We start from the raw sequence: 22,025 nt of genomic DNA, 5'->3' as shown, positions 1-22,025 counted from the left end.
AGACAATATTCCCGCATAATATTAAATTGTATGGGCTAAAATATACAATCGAATTTGTTTCTGAGAGCGTTTCTCACTTTGAATTTTTATGATGCTTTCTTAATTGAAACATTCACATGGTTTTCCACTTTGAATGCACCTTCCATACTTTTTTTAGTTGGTTTGAAGGTAAAAACAAAAATATCAAACTAAATACTCACCCGTAAATTAATAACCTAACAATCAAATGCTTATTTACTTCTAATTTAGTTCCTCTCGTTGTTGTTTAATACTCTTCCTGTTTCAATTTGAACCTTTTTGGGGTATGACTGTCAAATTTATTAAATTTTGGTGTGAATTCCGATATTGATTTTTTAATTTTTTAAAAATAAAATTTAGTTATTTAAAAATTACATAAAAAGTGTTACGGTGGAAGTTACAATAGTCAATAATTTAAAATATTTATATTTACATAAAATATGATAAAAAAAACCTTACTTGATTTTTCAAATAGTAAAATATTCATTCTTTTTGACACGTACAAAGTAGAAAAAGAAAGAAATGGTTTAAACTATTTAATATTTTTTAAAGGAAAAAGAAAAAGATGGCTCAGCCAGAAAATTCAAAAGTATAAAGAAAAGAGCAAAGTGGGCTCCACAGAATTAAAATCTCTCCACACTAATCACCGTCACATACTAAAATTAGTACACCTCAGGGAGCAGGTGATCACTATCTCCTTTATATTCTCTCTCCACAGTAGTCAGTCCCCTTTCCTACCACCACCACCACCACCGTGTGCCGCCGCTCTCTTCCTCACTTTTGAATCGTAGTACAGTGGCGGTTACGGGTTATCAGTATAATCCTACTTATTAATTTTACTAACACTAAAATAGATTGTTAACATTTTGTGGAAACTTACTATCATCAGCTGCTTCCCGAAAATTCGTAATTAATTTGCATATTCGTTTCGTAATGTGTGTTTTTTAAGTGCAAATAGCTCAATGAGAACTCTTTGAGTGAATAATCGATGAACTACAACTAATCAACTTTATATATAGATAATCTTTACGCGAAGAAATTAAATGGCGGATGTTGCAGTTGCGAAGTCATGGCGAGACGAGCTAGCAAGCTTAGTGGAGGACAGTGGGATAAGGTTCGCTGCAGATGCGATAGAAATCTCAACTCCGGCGTTTTCCACGCCGGTGTACGAGGAGAAGAGATCGGTGTACGAATCGCCGGCGACCGAGGAGGTTGCGGCGGAGAGGGAGAGCTTTAAGGATCAAATTAAGGGTTTCGCTAAGGCTTGGGGAGAAATGTTGCTCGAATTGGTGAGAGGTTGTAGAGATGTGGTGCAACAAAGCCTATTGACTGAGGAATCATACATTGTGCAGAAAACGAAAGGTCCTTTGGGTGAGGTATCGAGGAGGTTGAGTGTTTTAAACGAGCTTTTGCCGGAGGATCGTGATCCGGTGCATGCTTGGCCCGTCATTTTCTTCGTCTTCATCCTCGCCCTCTCCGGTAATTTTGGCTTTCTTTTAATAATTTGAGATATTCTCCTTTTGCATTGACATATAAGCATTTTGCCTGTAGAACTAAAATCCTTTATCTAATATTCGGTTCCACATAGAAACGGAAAAACTTAAAACTACTCCCTGTTTGGCACTGTTACTATTTGTGAATCAAACTGACTTTTATTTAGCTATGATTTTCTTCATGTATTAATTTTGATTAACTTCAACTTAAAAAAACTGTGATCTGTACTCCATCCGTTTCAATTTATGTGAGCTTATTTACTTCTCAGTCAGTTTCAAAAAGAATAATCATTTTCTAAATTTGGTATCAATTTAACTTAAACTTCTCATTTTATCCTTAATACCAAGTTTTTATTCACACAAATGTTATAAGAACTTTTAAGACCACAAGTTTCGAAAGTCTTATGCCACAAAAATGTTATGGCATGTTAAGACCAGAAATTTGAGAGAAGTTTCAAAAGTTTTCATTTATTTTTTAATTATGTGGCTAGTCAAACATGTTCACATAAATTGAAATGAGGGAGTAATCATTGTACATTTATACTTTTGTATTAAAAAGAATTAACAAATCAATATCCAAATTGAAAATAAAATTACTGATTTATTGATTGTTTTTTAAATGGATGGAGTAATAAAACGGATCATTTTTATACCGGGTAACTTCCAAATCTAGAAATTTCTTTGATGATGAAGAAATTCTCATCCTTCCTTCTTTTAGCATTTCCTCTGTTGCTTTGTGTGATCCAATGTATATTAGTCACGATCATAATAACCTGATTTGATTATGTTTCTACGCTCACTGAACATTTCTTAGGCTCTATCATTTGATTTCTGGGATCTTAATTGTGCTTCTTTCTCTAGATTTGTTCCTTTCAGCACATGATTCTCTTTGGTTTCTGGTCCTGATAATTGGTGACATGTGCAGCATTGAGTGTAAATACTAAACAAGATACTTCAGGCGCGCAAGTGAAAGAAGTGTACATACATCCTCCTAGTGCTACTCGTATAGTGCTTCCAGACGGTAGACATATGGCATATCATGAGATAGGAGTTCCACCTGATAGTGCTAGATATTCTGTAATTGCTCCACATGGCTTTCTCTCTTCTCGGCTTGGAGGTAGGAAATTGGTCATTGGTGTATAGCTGATGGTTAATATTTATTAATTTGACACTGGTTCAGTCAATTAACTTGTTCTGGATGGCTTTTTGTGATAGGTATACCCGGAGTGAAAATGTCCCTTCTTGAAGAGTTTGGCATTCGTTTGATAACATATGACCTTCCAGGTTTTGGAGAGAGTGATCCTCACCCTGAACGAAACCTTAATTCATCTGCTCTGGATATGCAATACTTGGCAGATGGTCTAGGAGTTAATGGTAAATTCTGGCTTTTGGGATACTCAAGTGGAGCAATACATGCTTGGGCTGCAATGAAATTTATTCCTGATCGAGTTGCAGGTATGTTCATTCTCCCATTTTTGTTAACACGGCATTGTAATATACCTTTGAGACAGTTCACCACATTCAATGACGATTTCTTGAATTAGAAAGATATATGAAAGGAACATCACTTGGATGACTGGCACTTTAATATGATGGTTTCCTTGGTTGCTGGATGCTCTGAGAAAACATCATTTCTACTTTTCCCTCTAATAGATCACTCAAACGTTTCTCATCATTTTCCTGTTGATTTTATCATCCTGTTACAGGCGTAGCCATGTTTGCCCCCTTTGTCAACCCATATGAATCAAGCATGACTAAGGAAGAGATGGCAGGAACTTGGGAAAAGTGGACAAGGAAAAGGAAATTGATGTACTATTTGGCTCGAAGATTTCCAAAATTTCTTGATTACTTCTATCGCCGCAGATTTCTATCTGGAAAGCATGGTCAAATTGATAAATACCTGTCTCTGTCGCTGGGTCAAAAGGTAGATATCTTTTATACCTAAGAAATTAGAAAACTGTGCATGCAAATAATGTGAATGTTGAGTAACATGAATTTCACCTTAAATATTCATGTTCGATCTCGCTCCCTAGCTCTCTCTCCTCCCCCACCCCACTCCCGGATCCTCGAAAGTGGTCTGATCAGTGTTTATGGAATGCAAATATTTACTTGTACAGCTCTGTGAAACGAGAAAAAGATAGTCCAGAATGTTTCATTCTTAATTTTCAGTTTGGATTGTCCCTAGTAAGTGACTCTGTAAAATTAAAAACTTAAAAAGGGAAAATAGTTCATCCCAAAATAAAAAAAGAAAAGGTGAAAGGTAAACGCACTTTGCATTTCCTACCCCATTATTACAGCAGTATTCAAGTTACTGTTTAGCAGAAAATTGTAAATTCGGCTTTAGTTTGGGACTGAAACATATTTGATTTGATTGACTGTATTTGTGATAGAGAAAGACTTGATACTTATTTTGCTGTCTTCTGCTTGCAGTGTCTTCTGTAACATTTTAATTGTCTTTGTCATGTATCTTCTCGTGTTGTTCTCAGGATAAAGCGCTGATCAGCGAACCATCCTTTGAAGAGTTCTGGCACAGGGATGTTGAGGAGTCAATACGTCAGGGTAGCTCGAAGCCGCTTATAGAGGAAGCTTCACTTCAGGTGTCAAATTGGGGTTTTAGCCTTGTGGATCTTCAAGTTCAAGAAAAGTGTTCCGGAAAAGGGATTTTATCATGGCTTAAGTTTGGTTATGGTCAAGTCAAGTGTGAATTGACTGGATTTCTAGGACCAGTTCATATATGGCAGGTTTGCAAACATCTAGATTATGTTTCCTCTGTTACGTTTGCTTTCTTGTCTCCTTTTTGCATTGAGTTTCTTTAGAATGTTGATCTGCGCAAAGATAGGACTTTCTCTCTATCATATCTCAACTGTGTAGGATATATTTCATGAGCCATTTGAATTATGAACAGGGATTGGATGATCAGGTTGTACCGCACCAAATGACTGACTACGTGGCTAGAATTCTGCCAAGGGTGGTGGTACACAAGCTTCCCAATGAGGGCCACTTTTCCTATTTCTTCTTCTGTGAGGAATGCCATAGACAAATGTTCCTGACCATTTTCGGAAGCCCTCAGGGACCTCTTGAAAATAGCGGTGATGCTCCAATGGAAGATGATGGAGAACAGGAAGCTACTAATTTAGGAGAGGAGGAAGCTACAAATCTTGATTTGGCAGCACAATGAGGAAATAGTTTCTTGATCACTAACTATTGATGTATATACTACAGGAATGCTCCTTTTCTCCAGGAGCACCAAAAGGTCAGATGTACGAGTTGTCCTAATGGGCTTCAAAGTTTTCTTTTTCCCCTTCTATTTTGGGTGGATAGTGCTTTGTAGATTTCACTATGAATCCTACCAGCAGAGGTTGAGTAACAGATTATCACAGGAAAATTTCATGTAGAAGCATATCTTTATCTTTCAACAGATGCCCTTTATTTGGATATTCCTTGTTGCAAGGGTCTGTCTTTAAAATAGTTTTTGTTATTTTAAACCATATGCGGCAGTTAAATGGTAAATCTAGGCCTTTTTTATTGAAATATTTGGATATGTCAAGTCTATCCACTTCACGCTAGAGTTTAATTAATGGCAAGGACAAATGCGAGATTATTTACGACAAGGTAAGAATTGACCAAAAGTGTGAATGAGTGCAAATTGAGTGACTTCGGATAATACATAGACAAATTTGGACTTTTTCCTTGCAAAATTTATTGGTTTTTAGAGAAAAAAGCTACACCACAATACATTGAGCCTAATTTGATATGCATTAGCCGATCTTGTTGAAGGCCGCAATTTTCTCTATTGTTAAACCACAAAAATATTCCGGGTCCTTTTAGTAACAGTCCTACGATTCTTCCATCGTCCGCTCTCCCCTACCCAACCCAACAGAAAATACATCTCATTGCTTTCACTAGAGTTTGTATAAAGGATTTTAAGAAGCGCTTCTAACTTCCTTAAATAGAGCAACATGAAAATATAAATTTAAATAGTCGATTCTAACTCATTTGAAATTGAGTCGTAGTTGCCTGTTCTAAGCAAGGACACTTAAAAAGAAACTTTGAAAGACTTTCACCCGCAGGAAACATCGATGAGGAGATCCGCCCGTGTCATCACAGTCGACGCTCTAGTAGCAAATTCTCCAACATTCGCTCAACTAGTGCAGGCGACAAATGCTAACTTATACTGAATGCATCTTTTGGTTTAAAAGAATTATATACTAATAACCTCAGTATTCTAGTGTCTAATTGCTGGAGAACACGAATACCTAAAAAGAGCCTAGTATTTGGAACTTCTATAGCACCACTAAAAACTCTGTTGAGCCTAAAATGCAGATCCACTGTTCTTCGTATTTCCAAGCAAGGTGTCTTTGGCTTCATTAATTTTAGAAGCAAGGTAGTGACTACCTCCTGCATCTGGATGGTTAGCTACCATCACCTTCCTATGCGCTTCCCTCACTTTATCTGCTTGAACGCTTTCCCTGTTGAAGGTTGATGTCAATATAACATATCTGGTAAAAGAAAAAAATGAGAAAGGCGAGTTATGCTGCACTTCTTCTCTATTGAATAGCATTGTACTAAGTCTGTTTCTTTCTTGGGATGGGGTGGAAAGAGAGATAGACAGTACTACAAAGCACGACGTCTAAACAAACACGCGCAGATGAAGGCGTTACACCAAAGTCAAGAAATGAGGTCCAGGAAATTGAAAGAAAAATGTCACTTATCTCTTCACGAGCTACTGAAAGCAGTATTCAATTTCTGAATCAACTTAAAAAGTGAAGAGACAAATGCAAGATCTAGAATCTTGTTTCTCAAATTAAACACAAAAGGCAGAATCATCACAAGATCAAAGCATCAAATGTTTTTTCCACACAAGACAAGCTATTGAACTCGGTGAAAGACCATTGCGCGGGGGTGGGGGATTCATTATCCACCAAGTCTCGAACCTTGTCCCGCTTGTCCTCGGGGATTTTTTCGGTTATCAAAAACAAATTTAATAGTTTCAAGGATGCACCAACTTACAGTTCTATAATACGGGTTACAAGGGCAAGTTGAGTCATACTGACAGATGGAAAATACATTTATAGCTCAGCCTACAACAAGAAATTTCAGTAGCAATGTTTTATTAAGTTAGAAGTAATTAGAAAATCAACATTGGCCAGGGACAGCATAAATAATTAACCTCTACTAAAAAAAGCTCATACTTATTACTATCTGTAAACCCTTCACTTTTACATTCCTAGTAAGGCACAGAAACTGAAATTCTACATTTACATGAAAATTACATGTCTCTGGGAACCGTATGCTATGATCAAGCATGAATAGTAATACTTGAATCAGACAAGGAAAAGAAAGAATGCAAAAAAGAGGTAGGCCGGAAAACCTTACCAGATTTCCTTTACTGAATAAACTTGACTGGATAATAAAGAATTTCAATTATTTTACTTAGGCAAAGTTCATCTGTATGTAGTTTACTTTATAACTTTTGGCTCAACACTAAAGTCATAGCGAGAATATGGTGAGATACTGGAAAAGCAGCAAGGTGTTAACATGAATGAGAGAACACACCTGACTCCAAGAATAAGAGCTGCTTCCCTCCTGTTCATTTTAGGCTGAAAACCTCCTTCATAAAACTTACGCATTCTTGCAGTCGGAGGTCTGGCCTTGAATGCTTTCCATGCCTGGATTCCGTACCTTCCAGCATATGCAGCAGCGGCTATAGCCAGTCCTGCTACCAATGGTGCGGGCTGGAGCACAATTTAGAATTACAAAAATTATGAGTATAATCAAGAAAAGGTAGCTACCACCATACTGAAACCACATCGTGAGCATTAAGCAGCATGATGGACATAGTTACTTGTGCATTATACGTGGAACTAAGAAATAGTTTAGCAGACTAAAGTAATCCAATATATGGGGTATCTTTCCTTTTTAAGGATAACCGAGAATCTCGAGCACAGGTGAAACACAGTTCAAATCTGGTGGATAATGGGCCAGCCCTTGAACACTTGTCCATTTAAATATCAGGCTTTTGTCAGCTGCAGGGTTGAACTAATGATGTGTGCCTTACCCACACACATCACACCTTGCGCTCTTACTACTAGACCAAAGCCCTCAGGGCCCAATATATGACCATTTTTCCAATAACATTTCCATTTGAAGAACAACTCAAGAATGTGCAAAGAAGATACAGATATTACTAGTGCAACAAAAAAGAAGCTCGATATAGTACGGAATAAAACGAGATATATGCAACAGGCCACTTCTAGTAAAACAGAAAACAACAGGGGTTGCAATAGTGATAGTAAATCAACTCAAGTTGGCATGAAATGACTATCCAAGTTAAACATCTGCTTCCAAACACAAGCGCCCCCCCCCCCCCCCCCTTCACCACTACGACTCTTCGTCCGCCCACTCTAGAAAGAATTCTTATTGAGAAGCTGGTCAATTCCTTATGGGTTAAAGCAATCCCATCATCGCCAATTGCAGAGAGTTCTCAAAGCAAAAGATAAACTATGATACCAAACAAACATTATACCATTTGGTCCATAGTCAAGTGATACAATGATTATAATATGGTGAACTATACGCGATAACTTATTGTGTTTTTTATTGCATGTTGTTAAGATATGTATATGTAGTGAATCATCTAAACATGTGATTGCTTTTAACTTGGATTTGTTTTCCATAATACCATTGGCTTATTAATCACTTTATCAAGTCTAGTTTTGGTTCTAATACAATATGTGTCTAACATCTAATTAACAGTATAAAAAAATACATTAAAATTCAACGACATAATCAAAAGCACATTTTATAAGGAAATATATTAAGATGAGGTGAACTAAAATATTCGTTAAGCAAATAAATATATCTTTGCATTCCTCTTTTAAACATAAGAAAAATAATCACTTTCTTAACAATTTTATAATCAATATTATAAATATTAGCGACAAATCAAAAGCTTTTCAATTGGTGATGAAAATCGATATTTTAGATTGAAAATAGCAAAAAGGAGTCATCTTAAGCAACATCATCATATAAAGCAACTATCTAAGTTTATAGTATAACCTAAAAAATCTCAAAAGGGCAGCCAAATGCACGCAGCATCCCGTGTTCACGCAGGATCCGAGAAAGGACCACACCCCTGGGGTGTGATGTAGGCAGCATACCCGACGCAAGCGTCAAGGGCTAATTCCACGGCTTGAACCGGTGACCTATAGGTCATATAGAGACAGCTTGACCGTTGCTCCAAGAATCCCCTTCATCTGTACCCCTACCATGGGGGAGGTTGTTTACTATAGACACTCGGCTGGCTAAAGAAAAGATGAAAGGAAGCAGTAACAACAAGTAACAACAACAACATATTAAAAAAATATTCGCTATGATCAAAATTTCAAAGCTTTATGATCAGAACCAACAAATAAGGCACCCCAGATGACTAAAAATGCAAAAAAACCCACAATATATTATACTATAAGTATCCCCAGAAAATCAGGAATCAGGTATAGAAAAAAAAAAAAAAAAAAGAGGACCATTGCTGATCGGTATCAGTAAAGGATTAGAAGAACAAACAATTTGAACCTTTAAAAATTATAATAATGTGGTATAAATTGAAATGGAATATAGTAAACAGAAAGAGCGTTCACCATTGTTGCCGAAGGTTCTTCACCTAAGGGCTTGAAGAAGAAGAGATTAGACCAAACGAGAATCCATTCATGGGCTTCTCCAAAATTTATATAGAATCTTATATGCTGGGTCCCACTTTTTCTTGTTAGGGTTTCTCTCTAAAAAGAAACAAAAATAGTTTTAAAAAAAACTTGAATGTTTATTTATATCTTTTGTTTCAACATTATCCAATTATCAAGATATTTTTCGTAAATCATTTTTAGAAGTGAGTTTATATTTTACGAGCAAATAGCTTTTTTAATTGATTTTGTCTTGTGGATTGAACATATTAAAAGTCAAATTATCTATCGCTAGAAGGTTGATAATGTTTCACTCGTTAATTTATTTTTTTAAGACGGAAGAAAATTTTGTCTCCGTTAGGACTTGTAGTTGACATGTCATAACTCTCTTCCCATTTATCGATCACTACGTTCATAGGGGTAAGGTTTGCGTATGTTATTATTGCATATCCACGCTAGGTGGTCCAAACAATAAATTATTTAAAAATCGAAAGATTCAAAAGTCCAATAAATTTAAATAAAATTAACTCTATTTTGGAACCGCTTTTTGAAGTAAGTGGCCATTTTCTGGAGTTAATTTCTTAAATGATCATCCAACTTTTGAAAATCAGGTATCAAAGTCACTTTTTTTTTTTTAATAACAAAATCAACTCAATTAGTATTACTCTTTGACTCAGAAAATATGAGACACCTTAAGAGCCTCATTCTCTCCGGTTGGCATGACATGTCATATTAAAAACTCATTTTTAATGATAAAACTCATCTAACGTTCAAAGGGTATTATCATTAAAAATTTAGCTTTTAATGTGACATGCCATAACAATATAGTGAAATATTAGATACTCCGTCATCTTTAACCAGAGGTTTTGGGTTCGAGATCGTGTGTATGAGATCGTCTTTGTTAGAGAACGCTTAACATCCCCCCCCCCCCCCCCCCCTCCTTTCTCCTAATGTGGGACTTTCCGACGTGAATTCGAATTTAGTTTTTGTCTCTTCCACTTGCAACTGATTTACACCTAAAAATAAATAAATAGAGAAGAAAAAGCTACGAGTCTCTTGATATCTTCAAGTGGAAGACATCTAATGTCACTTTTTTTTTTCTTTATAGATGAAATAACAATTCCTAAATTATGAATTCTTCTAAAAATAAACTTACTCAACTTATATAAGTAATTTTATTGGCATTAAATTTCTAAATTAGGAATCTCTATATAGTGCAAATAAAAAAGATTTAATAATCAAAATTTTAGTTAATTTCAACGTCCAAAATAAAAAAAAATTGTCCAATGTAATATTTATTTTTAAATAATTAGATGAATGATCACTTTCGCTCAAGTAGTAAATATAAAACTATAGTAAATAGATGGTGAAGATTATACTAGCTTCTTCACCATCTATGCGCGAGTGCCCTATATAGTAAATATAAGACTTTAAAAAATTATATAAATATTATTTAATTATGTGTATTTAACGTACAATTGTAAATTGTTATTTTGAAAGTATTTTAGAATTTGATGTTGAGCTAAAGAGTATAATAATTATGAATAGATGCTTGTATCTAATTATAGTATTAGAATATGTATTTACATTTAGTGTTCGAAGCGTAATGAACATATTATTGTACACCTAGACAATCAAACATATTTTTGTACACATAGTTCTTTATTTTTCTTTTTTACTTTACTAAGTTAATTAAATTACATAGAATCAATTAGTTTTAATACGATGACCACCTATACATCTCTAATTAAGAACAAGAAAATCAAAAAAGTGACGACTGATATTATCGACTTTAGGTTTAGTTTTCTACATAATCTTTCTCTATTTTCATTTTTAAATTTTATTAAGATAATTAAATTATATAAAATTAAATATGAGTATGATCATTCTAATATGGAAGAAAATGATAATTACGGGTTAGTATGGTAGAATATATATATATCCAGCCTATTGAATGTGGGTTCCCGTGAACCCAGTAGCTTTTGCATGTACCGTGTATATGTATTAAAAAATCCACTGAATATCCATAAATATTTGATTGTGAACCCAATTATTTATTAGTATATATTTACTTAAGGTCGTTATAGGAACCCATCATGGATCCGCCTCTCTATCCGACGACCATCCGCAGAACTCTTAGCAGGCAAAACTAATACATGGGAAGGCAAAACAAGCAGTATACAAGTATACCATTGAGTCAACAAAGAAATAGTAATATTTTTGTTTCTTTCACTATTAGGGTACATAAATAAAAAGAAACAATTATATGTAATCACAATCAAGGAAATCTTGTCTAAAATGATTCACAACTATGCATTTCTCTGTTCATCAACAACCGTGGGAGAAAGTAAAATGAAAAGCAAGAACCATCCAGGGCAAGCCCGTACAGCAATGAATTAATAAGAATTTTATGGTGCAGTTGAGGCTGCACAATGAATGGCATTTTAATGCATACCTATAATAAGCCAGAAGGGTGTTGGTAGGGTCGCTTATTAGTTGACGACAACATACACATTATCCTCAGCAATGGAGGTGTTCAATGAGGTGTTGTCAATCTTTGGTGGGCCTGAATGCCGCCTTGCCCGGGCAGGTGAAGGTGGATAAGAGAGCCGCTTCTTCACAGGCCCTGCCAATCCCTTTTCTGGTGTTCCGTTCTCTACGCCTAAAGGACTCTGCAACCGTGTTTTTGCTTTTGCAGACTTCGTAGAGGCCATGTAACTTGGGACTGAGGGAGAGCTCGCCAAGCTCTCGTCATCTCGTATGGATGACCCTGCAATGCTATGCCTCCTGTTCCGTTCTGATTGCACGCTAAACATGCTTCGAGCATCATCATCATCTTGGTTTATTGCACTAACTCTTGGGCTTGCTGATTTCAGCTTTCTCGCTGTTACTGAAGTGCTTGGCTTCGAAGGAGTAGTAGGTGATGAAGGGAGTTCAGAATTCAGCTGATGACGGGCAAACACCTTGGCAATTTCTCCTCCAGTAATGCTCATGCTTCTAACAGACATCTGATCATTTTTACGTTCTTTCTCAGATAAGCTTTGAGTTTCCCAAGGCCTAGCACCCGTCCACCGCTCTAACCAGCTCCAACCCCACTGAGGATTCGTTGGATCCATGAATAACAAATTGGCAGATCTTGACGATTTCTTCCAGGTTTGCTGTTCAGTTAATATTTTACAGAATCAATGAATCGAAAAGTCCTTCGTAGCTTGAGAAAGATCATAGTTTCTAAACACATTAATCAGTCTATCTTTAAAGTTCTGCATATGTCATGTATAATAGGGGTCGAGGCCTATCATTCATTCTTAAGTGCGCTTTTTTATTGTTGGCTTGTCGCCCAAAATTAATTACAGGGGCTAGCCAACATATACAAACCATATACACTGATTATGTATATAGTATGTATATTATATGTATGTTGTATGTATATTTATATACTTATATACAAAACATATTGCCAGCTATTATTTTAGAGGGCGGTCCAACTAATAATCCCTTCTTAATTTTGGACTATATGAATGTTAGCAGTATTGGAAAAAAGGGGCTTTGCACCTTAGAACGCTGCATACATCTAAAAACTTTCCATAGGAAATGTAATATTTCATTGGACTGTGCTCTCCAAAATGTCAATTTTTTTATGAAACACATATTCGTTGAATACCTGATGAGAATATGAATATGCAAGCGCTCTTTCTCGTCTAATTGCAGCTTCATATTTGCTGAGCAAGCTAGCTTCAACCTGCTCCTGTGATTGTAGACTATCATCCCATTCCTCTCCTCTCTATCAAAAATGAGAAAACAAAGAGTGCTATTAGATGAAGAGTTTGAATTCATTCAGAAAAGTTATATTGCCACCAGCATATAGATGCACCTAAACCACACAAAGTGATTGTAGAATCATGTTCCGCTGTTCCAGGAATAAAGAGAGAAACTAACCCTCAAACTCTCGAGTTCTTTCGCATGCTTCTGCATAAGCTGCCTCTGGAGAGCTCGGTTCTCCTCCAACATCCTGATCCTTCTAGAACTAATCTGAGATTGAACACGAGATGAAGCCTGCATGCATTTGAGAGCATTTGCAGTTTGTCGTTTGGCAGTAGCTCCATCAACGAGTGATTTGAGTCTGACGAGTCCCCTTAAGGCCTTCAATGCCCTCCTCGCCTACAAAGGATAAACCAAAAATTGCATGGATATCTCAACATCAGCCAATTATTGTACGTTTTCACAAGCCAAACAATTAAAATGTAGATGAAACAACATACATGTATTAGTGCTGTTTGTTTGATAGTATTAGACTTACAGTAAATTAGCTAAAAAAAGGTGCTCCTATATGAAACAAAAAGAACACTATAATTTTTAAAAAGCATACCAGATAACCTCGGAAGGCAGTCTGAACTCGGATTGCAGCTACTTCCTCATTTGATTTGCCAGCGAATTGGTTCACTGTAGTTAATCGAACAACCTCTGCAGCAGCGTGGGCAGCTGCAACAGCAGCTTCAGCAGCAGCAGCTGTGGCAACTGCGACCGAATAAGCATGTTTTGTCTGCTCCTCTTCCACTTCATCAAATTTGACCTCTTCCACAGGAGGGGCAGGACGAGGAGGCGACACTGTGGCGGTCACCACAGTCGAAGAATTGGGGAGCGTCTGCTTTTCTTTCCCGAACCATTTCTTCTTGGATTTACTTGCTTTCTGAAATTTGAGCACAATAAATATCAGAACCATTGATAAAAGAGAGAATTTTCATAAGGAAAGGAGTAGGGAATTGCTATTTCAATATACCTTGTCTGCCTTTTCCTTGGGATCAGGGCTCAGAGCCTTCTTTACAGAAGAAAACCAGCTTCCTTTCCTCCCCATCTTCTTTTCATTCCTCAATTTGCCCTATAACATAATACATTACAGTAATTATTTAATATACATCAAAATGCATCACATAATTTTTGTGAATTTTTTGTTATGACCGAGAATCCATCTGAAGCCGACTCTTTGGACCGACCACAGCTAGGGGCGGAGCTAGAGCACGACATATGGGTTCGGCCAAACCCAGTAGCTTTTGTCCAAATCATGTATTTGTCTTAAGAAATTCATCTAATATATACAATTTATTAATTTAGAACCCAGTAACTTAAACAAATAAGATTCCTGAACCCATAAACTTCAAATCCTAACTCCGCCTCTGATCACATCCTTTGAAACTCGGGGATGATGGGCCCGAGGATCTACACTTCTCCACTTGAATACCAGAGCTAGTTCTCTTGGTGTACGGCTCACAAATTTTGTGAATTATTATTACATAAAATGTACAACAACTTTAATTGTGACTATCTATAGAGGGAATGGAGATTTGGGATTATAATCTAAGATCTGTGAATTAAAATTTCTTTGCTAATAAAGATCCCGACTTTTATATTAGCTCAATCTAATTCAAATAGTACAGTAACTACTAACCCAATTGGACAAATTAAGCAACAAAAAAATATACAAATTAAAAAAGACATTTACATAATGTCACTGCAATCAGCTTCCTTTTCAACAATAGGCCAAAGATCAAACACACATTTATCAAATATCCCAAAAATGAGAAGAAAAAATGAAAATCAAACAGGAAACAAGAAAATATAGAACTAAATTGCAAGAAAGAAGCATACATTAAAGTTGAAATTGGTGAAATAAGAAAAATATGCAGTAAAAATTGGAGCTTGACAGATCTAAGGAAGCTTACATTTCTTTGTTGCGTTCTTGAAAGAAGTTAGCTTTATTTCAGAATACATACCAAAGTAGAGAAACAAAAATATGAGAAAATAGCTTGAGGTCTTTGGTGTCACCCCTTTTGAGGTGACTACTTGTAGTAGTAATAATAGTGAGAAAAAGAAGAGAGAGAAAGCAGATCTATTCTTGGGTAAAAGAAGAATTCAAGATAATAGTATGAAATAGCATATTAAGTTACATCCTGCCTCAATGCTTTTTGGGTCGAGCTTATCCCACGGGATTGTCTTGTACGGTTAACATTTTCTGTGTTGATTTGCATACTATTACACATAAGGGAGGGTTTTACCCAATACGCACACCCGAAGTGCAGAACCTGTATCGGCCGCGTGTTTTCCTGTGGTTCATATAAAATTTGTCTTTGTTAGTGACTCTTTATCTTAAGTTTGGATGATTATTATGCATCATTTTATAATGTATTAATTGTACTTTATTATTTTGATAAATACAATGTTATATTATATTATTTCATGGTTTTACGCATTAACAAGAAAAAATAGGATTGAATTACTCATCATTTAATTAAGGTAAACGATAAATAAGATTATTTAATAATAAAAAAGGACAATGCGATCATACCAAATTGGTCGTTACTTAAAGTGATATTTTTCGTTGCATTTAATTATACGACACAATAAAATTAAAGTAACAATCAAAATAGATAGTATATTTAAAATAATAATATGATATAATACAACAGGTAACTACTATCCAAACAAGCTGTTAACGTGAGACTTTTCAGCGCGAGTTTAAATTTAGTCGTTATAAATACCGAACACCAGCGGAAAAAAGAGAGAAAGAAACAGCTGGTTTTGGCTTATGTGTCCCATCCAAGGGCGGATGTAGTGTATTACCACCGGGTTCAAATGAACTCATAAAAAATTTATATGTAAAAATTTATTAAAATTATAAAAATAGTGCATATGAACCCATAACTTTAAAAATTTAATGGGTTCAAGGATAAAATCCTTAAAAGTTGTAAGGATCCTGATAAGGATCCAAAGCTGATTGCAAATAGAAATCGAGCTCAACACTTTTTTGGGATAATTTTCTGGTTTTATTAATGGAAAACTGAAAACAATTACAAAGAAAGTAACTGAATTAACTAGAAATAATGAGAATGAGAGTCGCCATAGCCATTGAGAATCTGCAGAGATAGAAGAGAAGAGAATTAGAGGAGAAGAGAAGAGAGAGAGAACAGAGGAGAGAAGGAATTCAGGGGGAGAATGAAATTACCGAAATTCGTTGCCTTCTCTCTCTTGACTTTGGGTATTTGTAATAAACTAACCACCTGCTGACGTGGAGAGATCTTGACCCTTCTTTCTAATTAATGAACTTCTAATCCTGGCCCTTCGTTTCTAATTAACTGAACAACAATCACCAAGGCTGTAACCAGTTCGAATCCCATATGCTACATCTATGTATAATTAACATTGGGCCACCTGATGCATGACAATCCCGTCCCCTTCAAATAATCCTTGACCTCAAGGATTGGAATCGAACCCAGGAAACTTGGTCTTCAAATATTGGTAATCCTCCCAAGTTGCATCTTCAGGAGGGAGGTTAGACCATTGCACTAGTACCTTAACACCTGCCACATTATTCTTCTTAACCAGCTGCCTTTGAAGGATAGCCACTGGTCGAACCAAAAACTGACCATCCTCACCAGTACTTGGAAGGGCTGTTTGCACCACCACCCTATTGCCAACCTTTTTCTTGAGTAAGGAGACGTGAAAGACTGGATGAATTTTAGATGTAGAGGGTAATTCTAGCTTGTAAGCTACAGCACCTATTCGAGCAAGGATCTTATAAGGACCATAGTACTTGGAACTCAGCTTGAGGTTCTTTCGTAAAGCAATGGATGTTTGTCTATACGGCTGCAGCTTCAAATAAACCAAGTCACCAACCTGGAACTCCCTATCAGTTCTTCTATTATCAGCAAAGAACTTCATCCTTTCCCGAGCTTTGCTCAAATTATCCTTCAGTAATTGATGCATCTGTTGTCTCCTCATCACAGCATCTTCAGCTGCTGGTACAATAGTTTCTAGCAGGGGTCCAATAGATAGTTGAGGAGGAACGTAGCCATACAAGGCTTCAAATGGGGTGCATTGCAAGCTTGTATGGAAATTAGTGTTGTACCACCATTCAGCAGCAGATAACCATTGTTTCCACTGGTTAGGTCGACTAGCAGTCATACACCTGAGGTAATTTTCAAGACATCTATTCATCCTCTCAATTTGGCCATCACTTTGTGGGTGATATGCTGTACTATAATGCAAAATAGTCCCCAGGAGTTTGAACAAGGCTTGCCAGAAGTTGCTTAGGAAAATTCTGTCTCTATCAGTAACTATGGTCTCAGGAGTGCCATGCAGACTATGCACTCTTTTCCAAAACACTTCAGCTACTGTAGCAGCTGTATAAGGATGTTTTAGGGCAATGAAGTGAGCGTATTTGGTGAACCTATCCACCACCACCAGTATCAGTTCTCTATTTTTGGACTTGGGCAGACCTTCTATGAAATCCATACTAATGTGGCTCCATGCTTGATTGGGAATGGGGAGTGGTTGTAGAAGCCCGGGGTATGCTGCATTGTCATCCTTACTTCTGTGGCACACATCACAACTGGACACATACTCAATTACCATTTGTTTCATCCTGGGCCAAGTGAATAGCTGAGCCAGTCTTTTTATGGTACCCAGCTGACCAGAATGCCCCCCCACTAGGAGAGTCATGGAAGGAGTCAATCAATTGATGCCTAAGGTTGCCATTCATCCCTATATACACCTTACCTTTCTTTCTGAGAATCCCTGCTGAATAATGCCAAATACTGGGACCTTGTAAGTCAATAGAAAGTTGTAGGATTATGTCTTGTACCTGAGGGTCTCCTTCATAGCTAGCAGCTACCTCATGCATCCAAGTAGGAACAGAAATACTAATAGCTAAAAGTTGTCCTGACCCTTGAGTTGGTTGAGTGTTTAAACCCTCTTGCTGTCTAGAAAGAGCATCAGCTACCCTATTTTCAGCCCCCTTCTTGTACTGCACTTCATAGTCAAGCCCAAGTAGCTTAGTTAAGCCTTTCTGTTGGATAGCTGAAGTTACCCTTTGTTCAAGTAGATACTTCAAACTATGGTGATCTGTTCTAACTATGAAATGCTTGAACTGCAAGTAGTGCCTCCATTTATCCACAACACTCAATAAGGCCATATACCTTCTCATAAATGGACTTCCCTCTGTGTTTCTGAGCTAGCACCTTGCTGAAATAAGCAATTGGTTTACCCCCTTGCATGAGCACAACTCCAATTCCTCCCTGACTGGCATCAGTTTCAACCACAAACTCCTTAGTATAGTCAGGCAATGCAAGTACTGGTGTTGAGGACATGGCAGATTTGAGAGCAGAGAAAGCTAACTCAGCCTCTTGACTCCACTTAAATGCATCCTTCTTTAGCAGATCAGTGAGGGGTCGACATATGGTTCCATAGTTAGCCACATATTTTCTGTAGTAACCAGTCAATCCTAAGAACCCTCTGAGGGCCTTAAGGGAGTTGGGCCTAGGCCAGTCTACCATTGCTTGAATCTTAGGGGGATCAGTGGAGACTCCCTCTTTGGAAATGACATGACCTAAGTATTCCACTTGTGTTTGTCCAAAAGAACACTTGGACTTCTTAACAAACAAGGTGTGTTTCCTCAATAGGCCAAACACAACCATCAGATGCTTAACATGCTCCTCCAAATTCAAACTATAAATGAGTATATCATCAAAGAACACTAGAACAAACCTCCTCAGATAAGGTTGAAAGACTTGGTTCATTAGGGCCTGAAATGTAGCTGGAGCATTTGTGAGCCCAAAGGTGTGACAACCTGACCCGTCGTCTCATGAGTTACCGCTCTGTTTCCCCCATTTTATGCTTCTTAATGTTTCATTATCGGTATTTGGTGTGTTAGAGTTGATTTGGATTGGTTTTGATAAGAAATGAGACACTTAGTCTCTTTAAGGAAGGCTTAAGTTGGAAAAAGTCAACCGGACGTTGACTTATGAGTTAGAGGGCTCGGAGGTGAATTCTGATAATTCGGTTAGCTTCGAAAGGTGATTTGTGACTTAGGAGTGTGATCGGAATTGATTTTGGAGGTCCGGTGTAGAATTAGGCTTGAATTGGCAAAGTTAGTATTTTGGCGAATTCCGGTTGATAGGTGAGATTTTGATCCGAGGGTCGGAATGGAATTCCGAGAGTTGCTGTAGCTTCGTTATGTCATTTTGGACTTGTCTGCAAAATTTCATGTCATTCGGACGTGGTTTGGTTGGGTTTTTGATCAAAAATGGAATTTGGAAGTTCTTGAAATTGTTAGGCTTGAATCCGATGCAAATTTGGTGTTTTAATGTTGTTTTGAGCATTCCGAAGGTTGGAACAAGTTTGAATAATGTTATGGGATATGTTGGCGTGTTTGGTTGAGGTCCCGAGGGCCTCGGGTGTGTTTCGGGGTGGTTTCGAATCATTTCGGGCTGTTTTGCAATGGCTGAAGCTGGTATCTGGTATTGTTCTCCGCGTTCGCGAGGGTCCCCTCGCGTTCGCGAAGAAGGATTTGGCTTCTGGGGTTTTGTTCTTCGCGTTCGCGAAGAGAGCCTCGCGTTCGCGAAGAAGAGGCAATTCTGTTGCGTAGGTCTTACTTTGGAGGCTCGTATCTCTGAATCTACAATGAATTTGGAGATGATTCAAAAATGAAAGTTGTAGCTCTTTGAATCTAGTTTCCAGAAACATATTATAATAGTCATTTGGAGTTGTGTGTAAAAAGTTATGACCATTACACTAGAGGTTGTCCGAGCAGAGTTTGGAAAATGAATTTTTGGAACTTTGTTCTTCGCGAACGCGAGAGGAGGACCGCGAACGCGAAGAACAAATCCCTGGGCAGCAGAATAAAGTCCAAACTTTGTCCCATTTGCCATTTTTGACGATTTGGAGCTCGGGTAAGGCGATTTTTCGGGAGATTTTTGGAGAGAACAACGGGGTAAGTATTCTTAACTCAATTTTTGGTTGTATAACTTGAATTATCACTAGTTTTGGTTTTTAATCCGCGAATTTTGTTGGAAAGTATAGAAAACCCTCTTGGATAGAATCATGGATTTGAGGGTCGAAATGTTATGGGAATTGGATAATTTTTGTATGGTTAGACTCATGGCGAGATAAGGAATCCGATGATGTGAATTTTGTAATTTTTTGAGAAGTGGGCCCGGGCTCGGGTTTTGCTAGTTTCAAGATCTTTGCTATTTTTCGATTGTTTTCGATTGGGTATTGTTCCCTTAGCATATTGTGATGTATTCGCTCTGATTTTGGTTAGATTTGACGCGCGTGGAGGCCGATTTGAGGGGCAAAGGCGTCGCGAGCTAGAGATTTCACCGGTTCAAGGTGAGTAATGATTGTAAATGATATCCTGAGGGTTTGAAACCCCGGATTTGCACATCATAGTGCTGTATTGAGGTGACTTGCATGCTGGATAGCGAGCGTGGGGTAGAGCACCGTTGGGGATTGTGACTTGGTCCGTCCCGATTGATGAAATTACTACGTATTTGACTGAAACTACTTGTTCTCATCATAATTTGGGCTGATTGCCATGTTTGGGCTTCGTGCCAACTATGTGAATCCTTCAGGGATTGATATCACTGTTTTCGCATTACTTTGCATATTATTTGATCTCGGTCCAAGGTTTTAATACTCTTTTGCAAACTCAGCCGTTTTTCTAAGATTTGAAAACTGAAACAATATTTTATTGACGTTTTGAGCTGAGAACTACCATATTGTATTGCCCAAGTGGCTTATGTGCATTTCTGGACTGAGCATGGATCGGGCTGCGCGCCGCAGTAGTGTTACATGTGCATTTCTGGACTATGGATGGCTCGGGCTGCACGCCGCAGCGGTGTTACATTGATTTTGAGGCCGAGGGCCTGGTTGATGCCACGAGATGGCTTGATATTGCGCTTGGGCTGTAGGAGCCCCTCCGGAGTCTGTAACACACCCCCAGTGACGCGTCGTCGACGGTTAAATATGGATGGCTCGGGCTGCACGCCGCAGCGGTCATATGCGTTGCATTGCACTCATGCATTGGTTCCTGTTTGTATTACGTGTCATGACATTCAACACTCGCATTTCATTGGCTTCTATGCTACTTCTTGCACTGCTTACCTGATACCCTGGTGTTATTTGTTGATGGAGTGTTGTGCCCGAGGGGCTGACTTATGTGCTGACTTGCACTATCTGTTTCGCATTAATTTTCTTAACTGTTGAAAAAGACATTTTCAAAAGAGGTTTTAACTGAGCCCAGATAGATTTTCTAAAGGATTTCACGGTTTTACTGTTTTCTCAAAGGGTAGCACTGTTCTATATAGCATGATGGAGTGCCTTTCGTGATTTCTTGCTGCTCAGTTATTATTTACCTTTATTACTCACTGAGATGGAGTACTCACTTTACTCCCTGCACCTCGCGTGCAGATGCAGGTATTGGTTACCCGGTAGCGGGTTTGAGCTGGTTGAGGATTTTCTATCGTAGCTGAGCAAGGTGACCGCCGGCGTTCGCGGCACCGGACTTCGTCTTTTGATTCTAAACTTTATTCTGTATATTATTGACCCTGTGGTCGTGTTCAGACTTCCTTAGATGCTCGTGACTTGTGACACCCCGGTCGGGCTGTGTTGGGTCGTATATATATCGATTGTTATTGTCATTAAGTTGTATTTATCTAATCATTTATGTTTAAAAAATTTTTGAAAGAGGCGTTGTTGTTCTGTTGGCTGGCCTTGTCTTCACGAGAGGCGCCATCACGACCGGGTTGGGAATTGGTCGTGACAAAAGGGCATCACCTTAAACTCATAATGTCCCATGTGAGTCCGGAATGCAGTTTTGTGGACATCTTCCATCTTCATTCTGATTTGGTGGTATCCAGCTCTTAGATCTACCTTAGAAAAAATAGCAGATCCATGAAGTTCATCCAGTAAATCATCCATAATAGGAATGAGGTATTTGTCCTTAACTGTAATATCATTCAATCCCCTATAGTCCACACAGAACCTCCAAGTGCCATCCTTCTTTTTG

The 22,025-nt window shown here is 37.7% G+C and overlaps 3 protein-coding genes across 4 annotated transcripts; 1 reads left to right on the top strand and 2 right to left on the bottom strand.

Annotated features, from left to right (window-relative positions):
• On the top strand, positions 682–5,042 carry LOC109229603. Its single transcript, XM_019395102.1, has 6 exons — positions 682–1,497; positions 2,437–2,628; positions 2,727–2,966; positions 3,218–3,435; positions 3,998–4,252; positions 4,417–5,042. The coding sequence occupies exons 1-6, from the start codon at positions 1,062–1,064 to the stop codon at positions 4,687–4,689; spliced, it is 1,614 nt and encodes a 537-aa protein (XP_019250647.1). The 5' UTR covers positions 682–1,061; the 3' UTR covers positions 4,690–5,042.
• LOC109229602 (mitochondrial import inner membrane translocase subunit TIM14-2-like) lies at positions 5,464–9,268 on the bottom strand. Its single transcript, XM_019395101.1, has 3 exons — positions 9,149–9,268; positions 7,068–7,246; positions 5,464–5,980 (listed from the first exon to the last, which is right to left on the bottom strand). Exons 1-3 carry the CDS (start codon positions 9,149–9,151, stop codon positions 5,824–5,826), a joined length of 339 nt encoding a protein of 112 aa, XP_019250646.1. The 5' UTR covers positions 9,152–9,268; the 3' UTR covers positions 5,464–5,823.
• Positions 11,380–15,117, bottom strand: LOC109229601 (protein IQ-DOMAIN 1-like). 2 transcript variants are annotated; one of them, XM_019395099.1, is made up of 6 exons: positions 14,905–15,117; positions 13,965–14,063; positions 13,554–13,874; positions 13,124–13,345; positions 12,849–12,968; positions 11,380–12,345 (listed from the first exon to the last, which is right to left on the bottom strand). In XM_019395099.1, the coding sequence occupies exons 2-6, from the start codon at positions 14,037–14,039 to the stop codon at positions 11,680–11,682; spliced, it is 1,404 nt and encodes a 467-aa protein (XP_019250644.1). In that variant the 5' UTR covers positions 14,040–14,063; positions 14,905–15,117; the 3' UTR covers positions 11,380–11,679. The 2 variants fall into 2 exon arrangements, with proteins under 2 accessions (XP_019250644.1, XP_019250645.1); XM_019395100.1 differs by having other exon boundaries at positions 14,831–14,912.

The sequence above is a fragment of the Nicotiana attenuata genome, chromosome 7 (genome assembly GCF_001879085.1).
Source record: "Nicotiana attenuata strain UT chromosome 7, NIATTr2, whole genome shotgun sequence".
Classification (NCBI taxonomy): Eukaryota; Viridiplantae; Streptophyta; class Magnoliopsida; order Solanales; family Solanaceae; genus Nicotiana; species Nicotiana attenuata.
The sequence above is the reverse complement of the archived record's forward strand: the minus strand, read 5'-3'. Positions and strand labels throughout refer to the sequence as shown.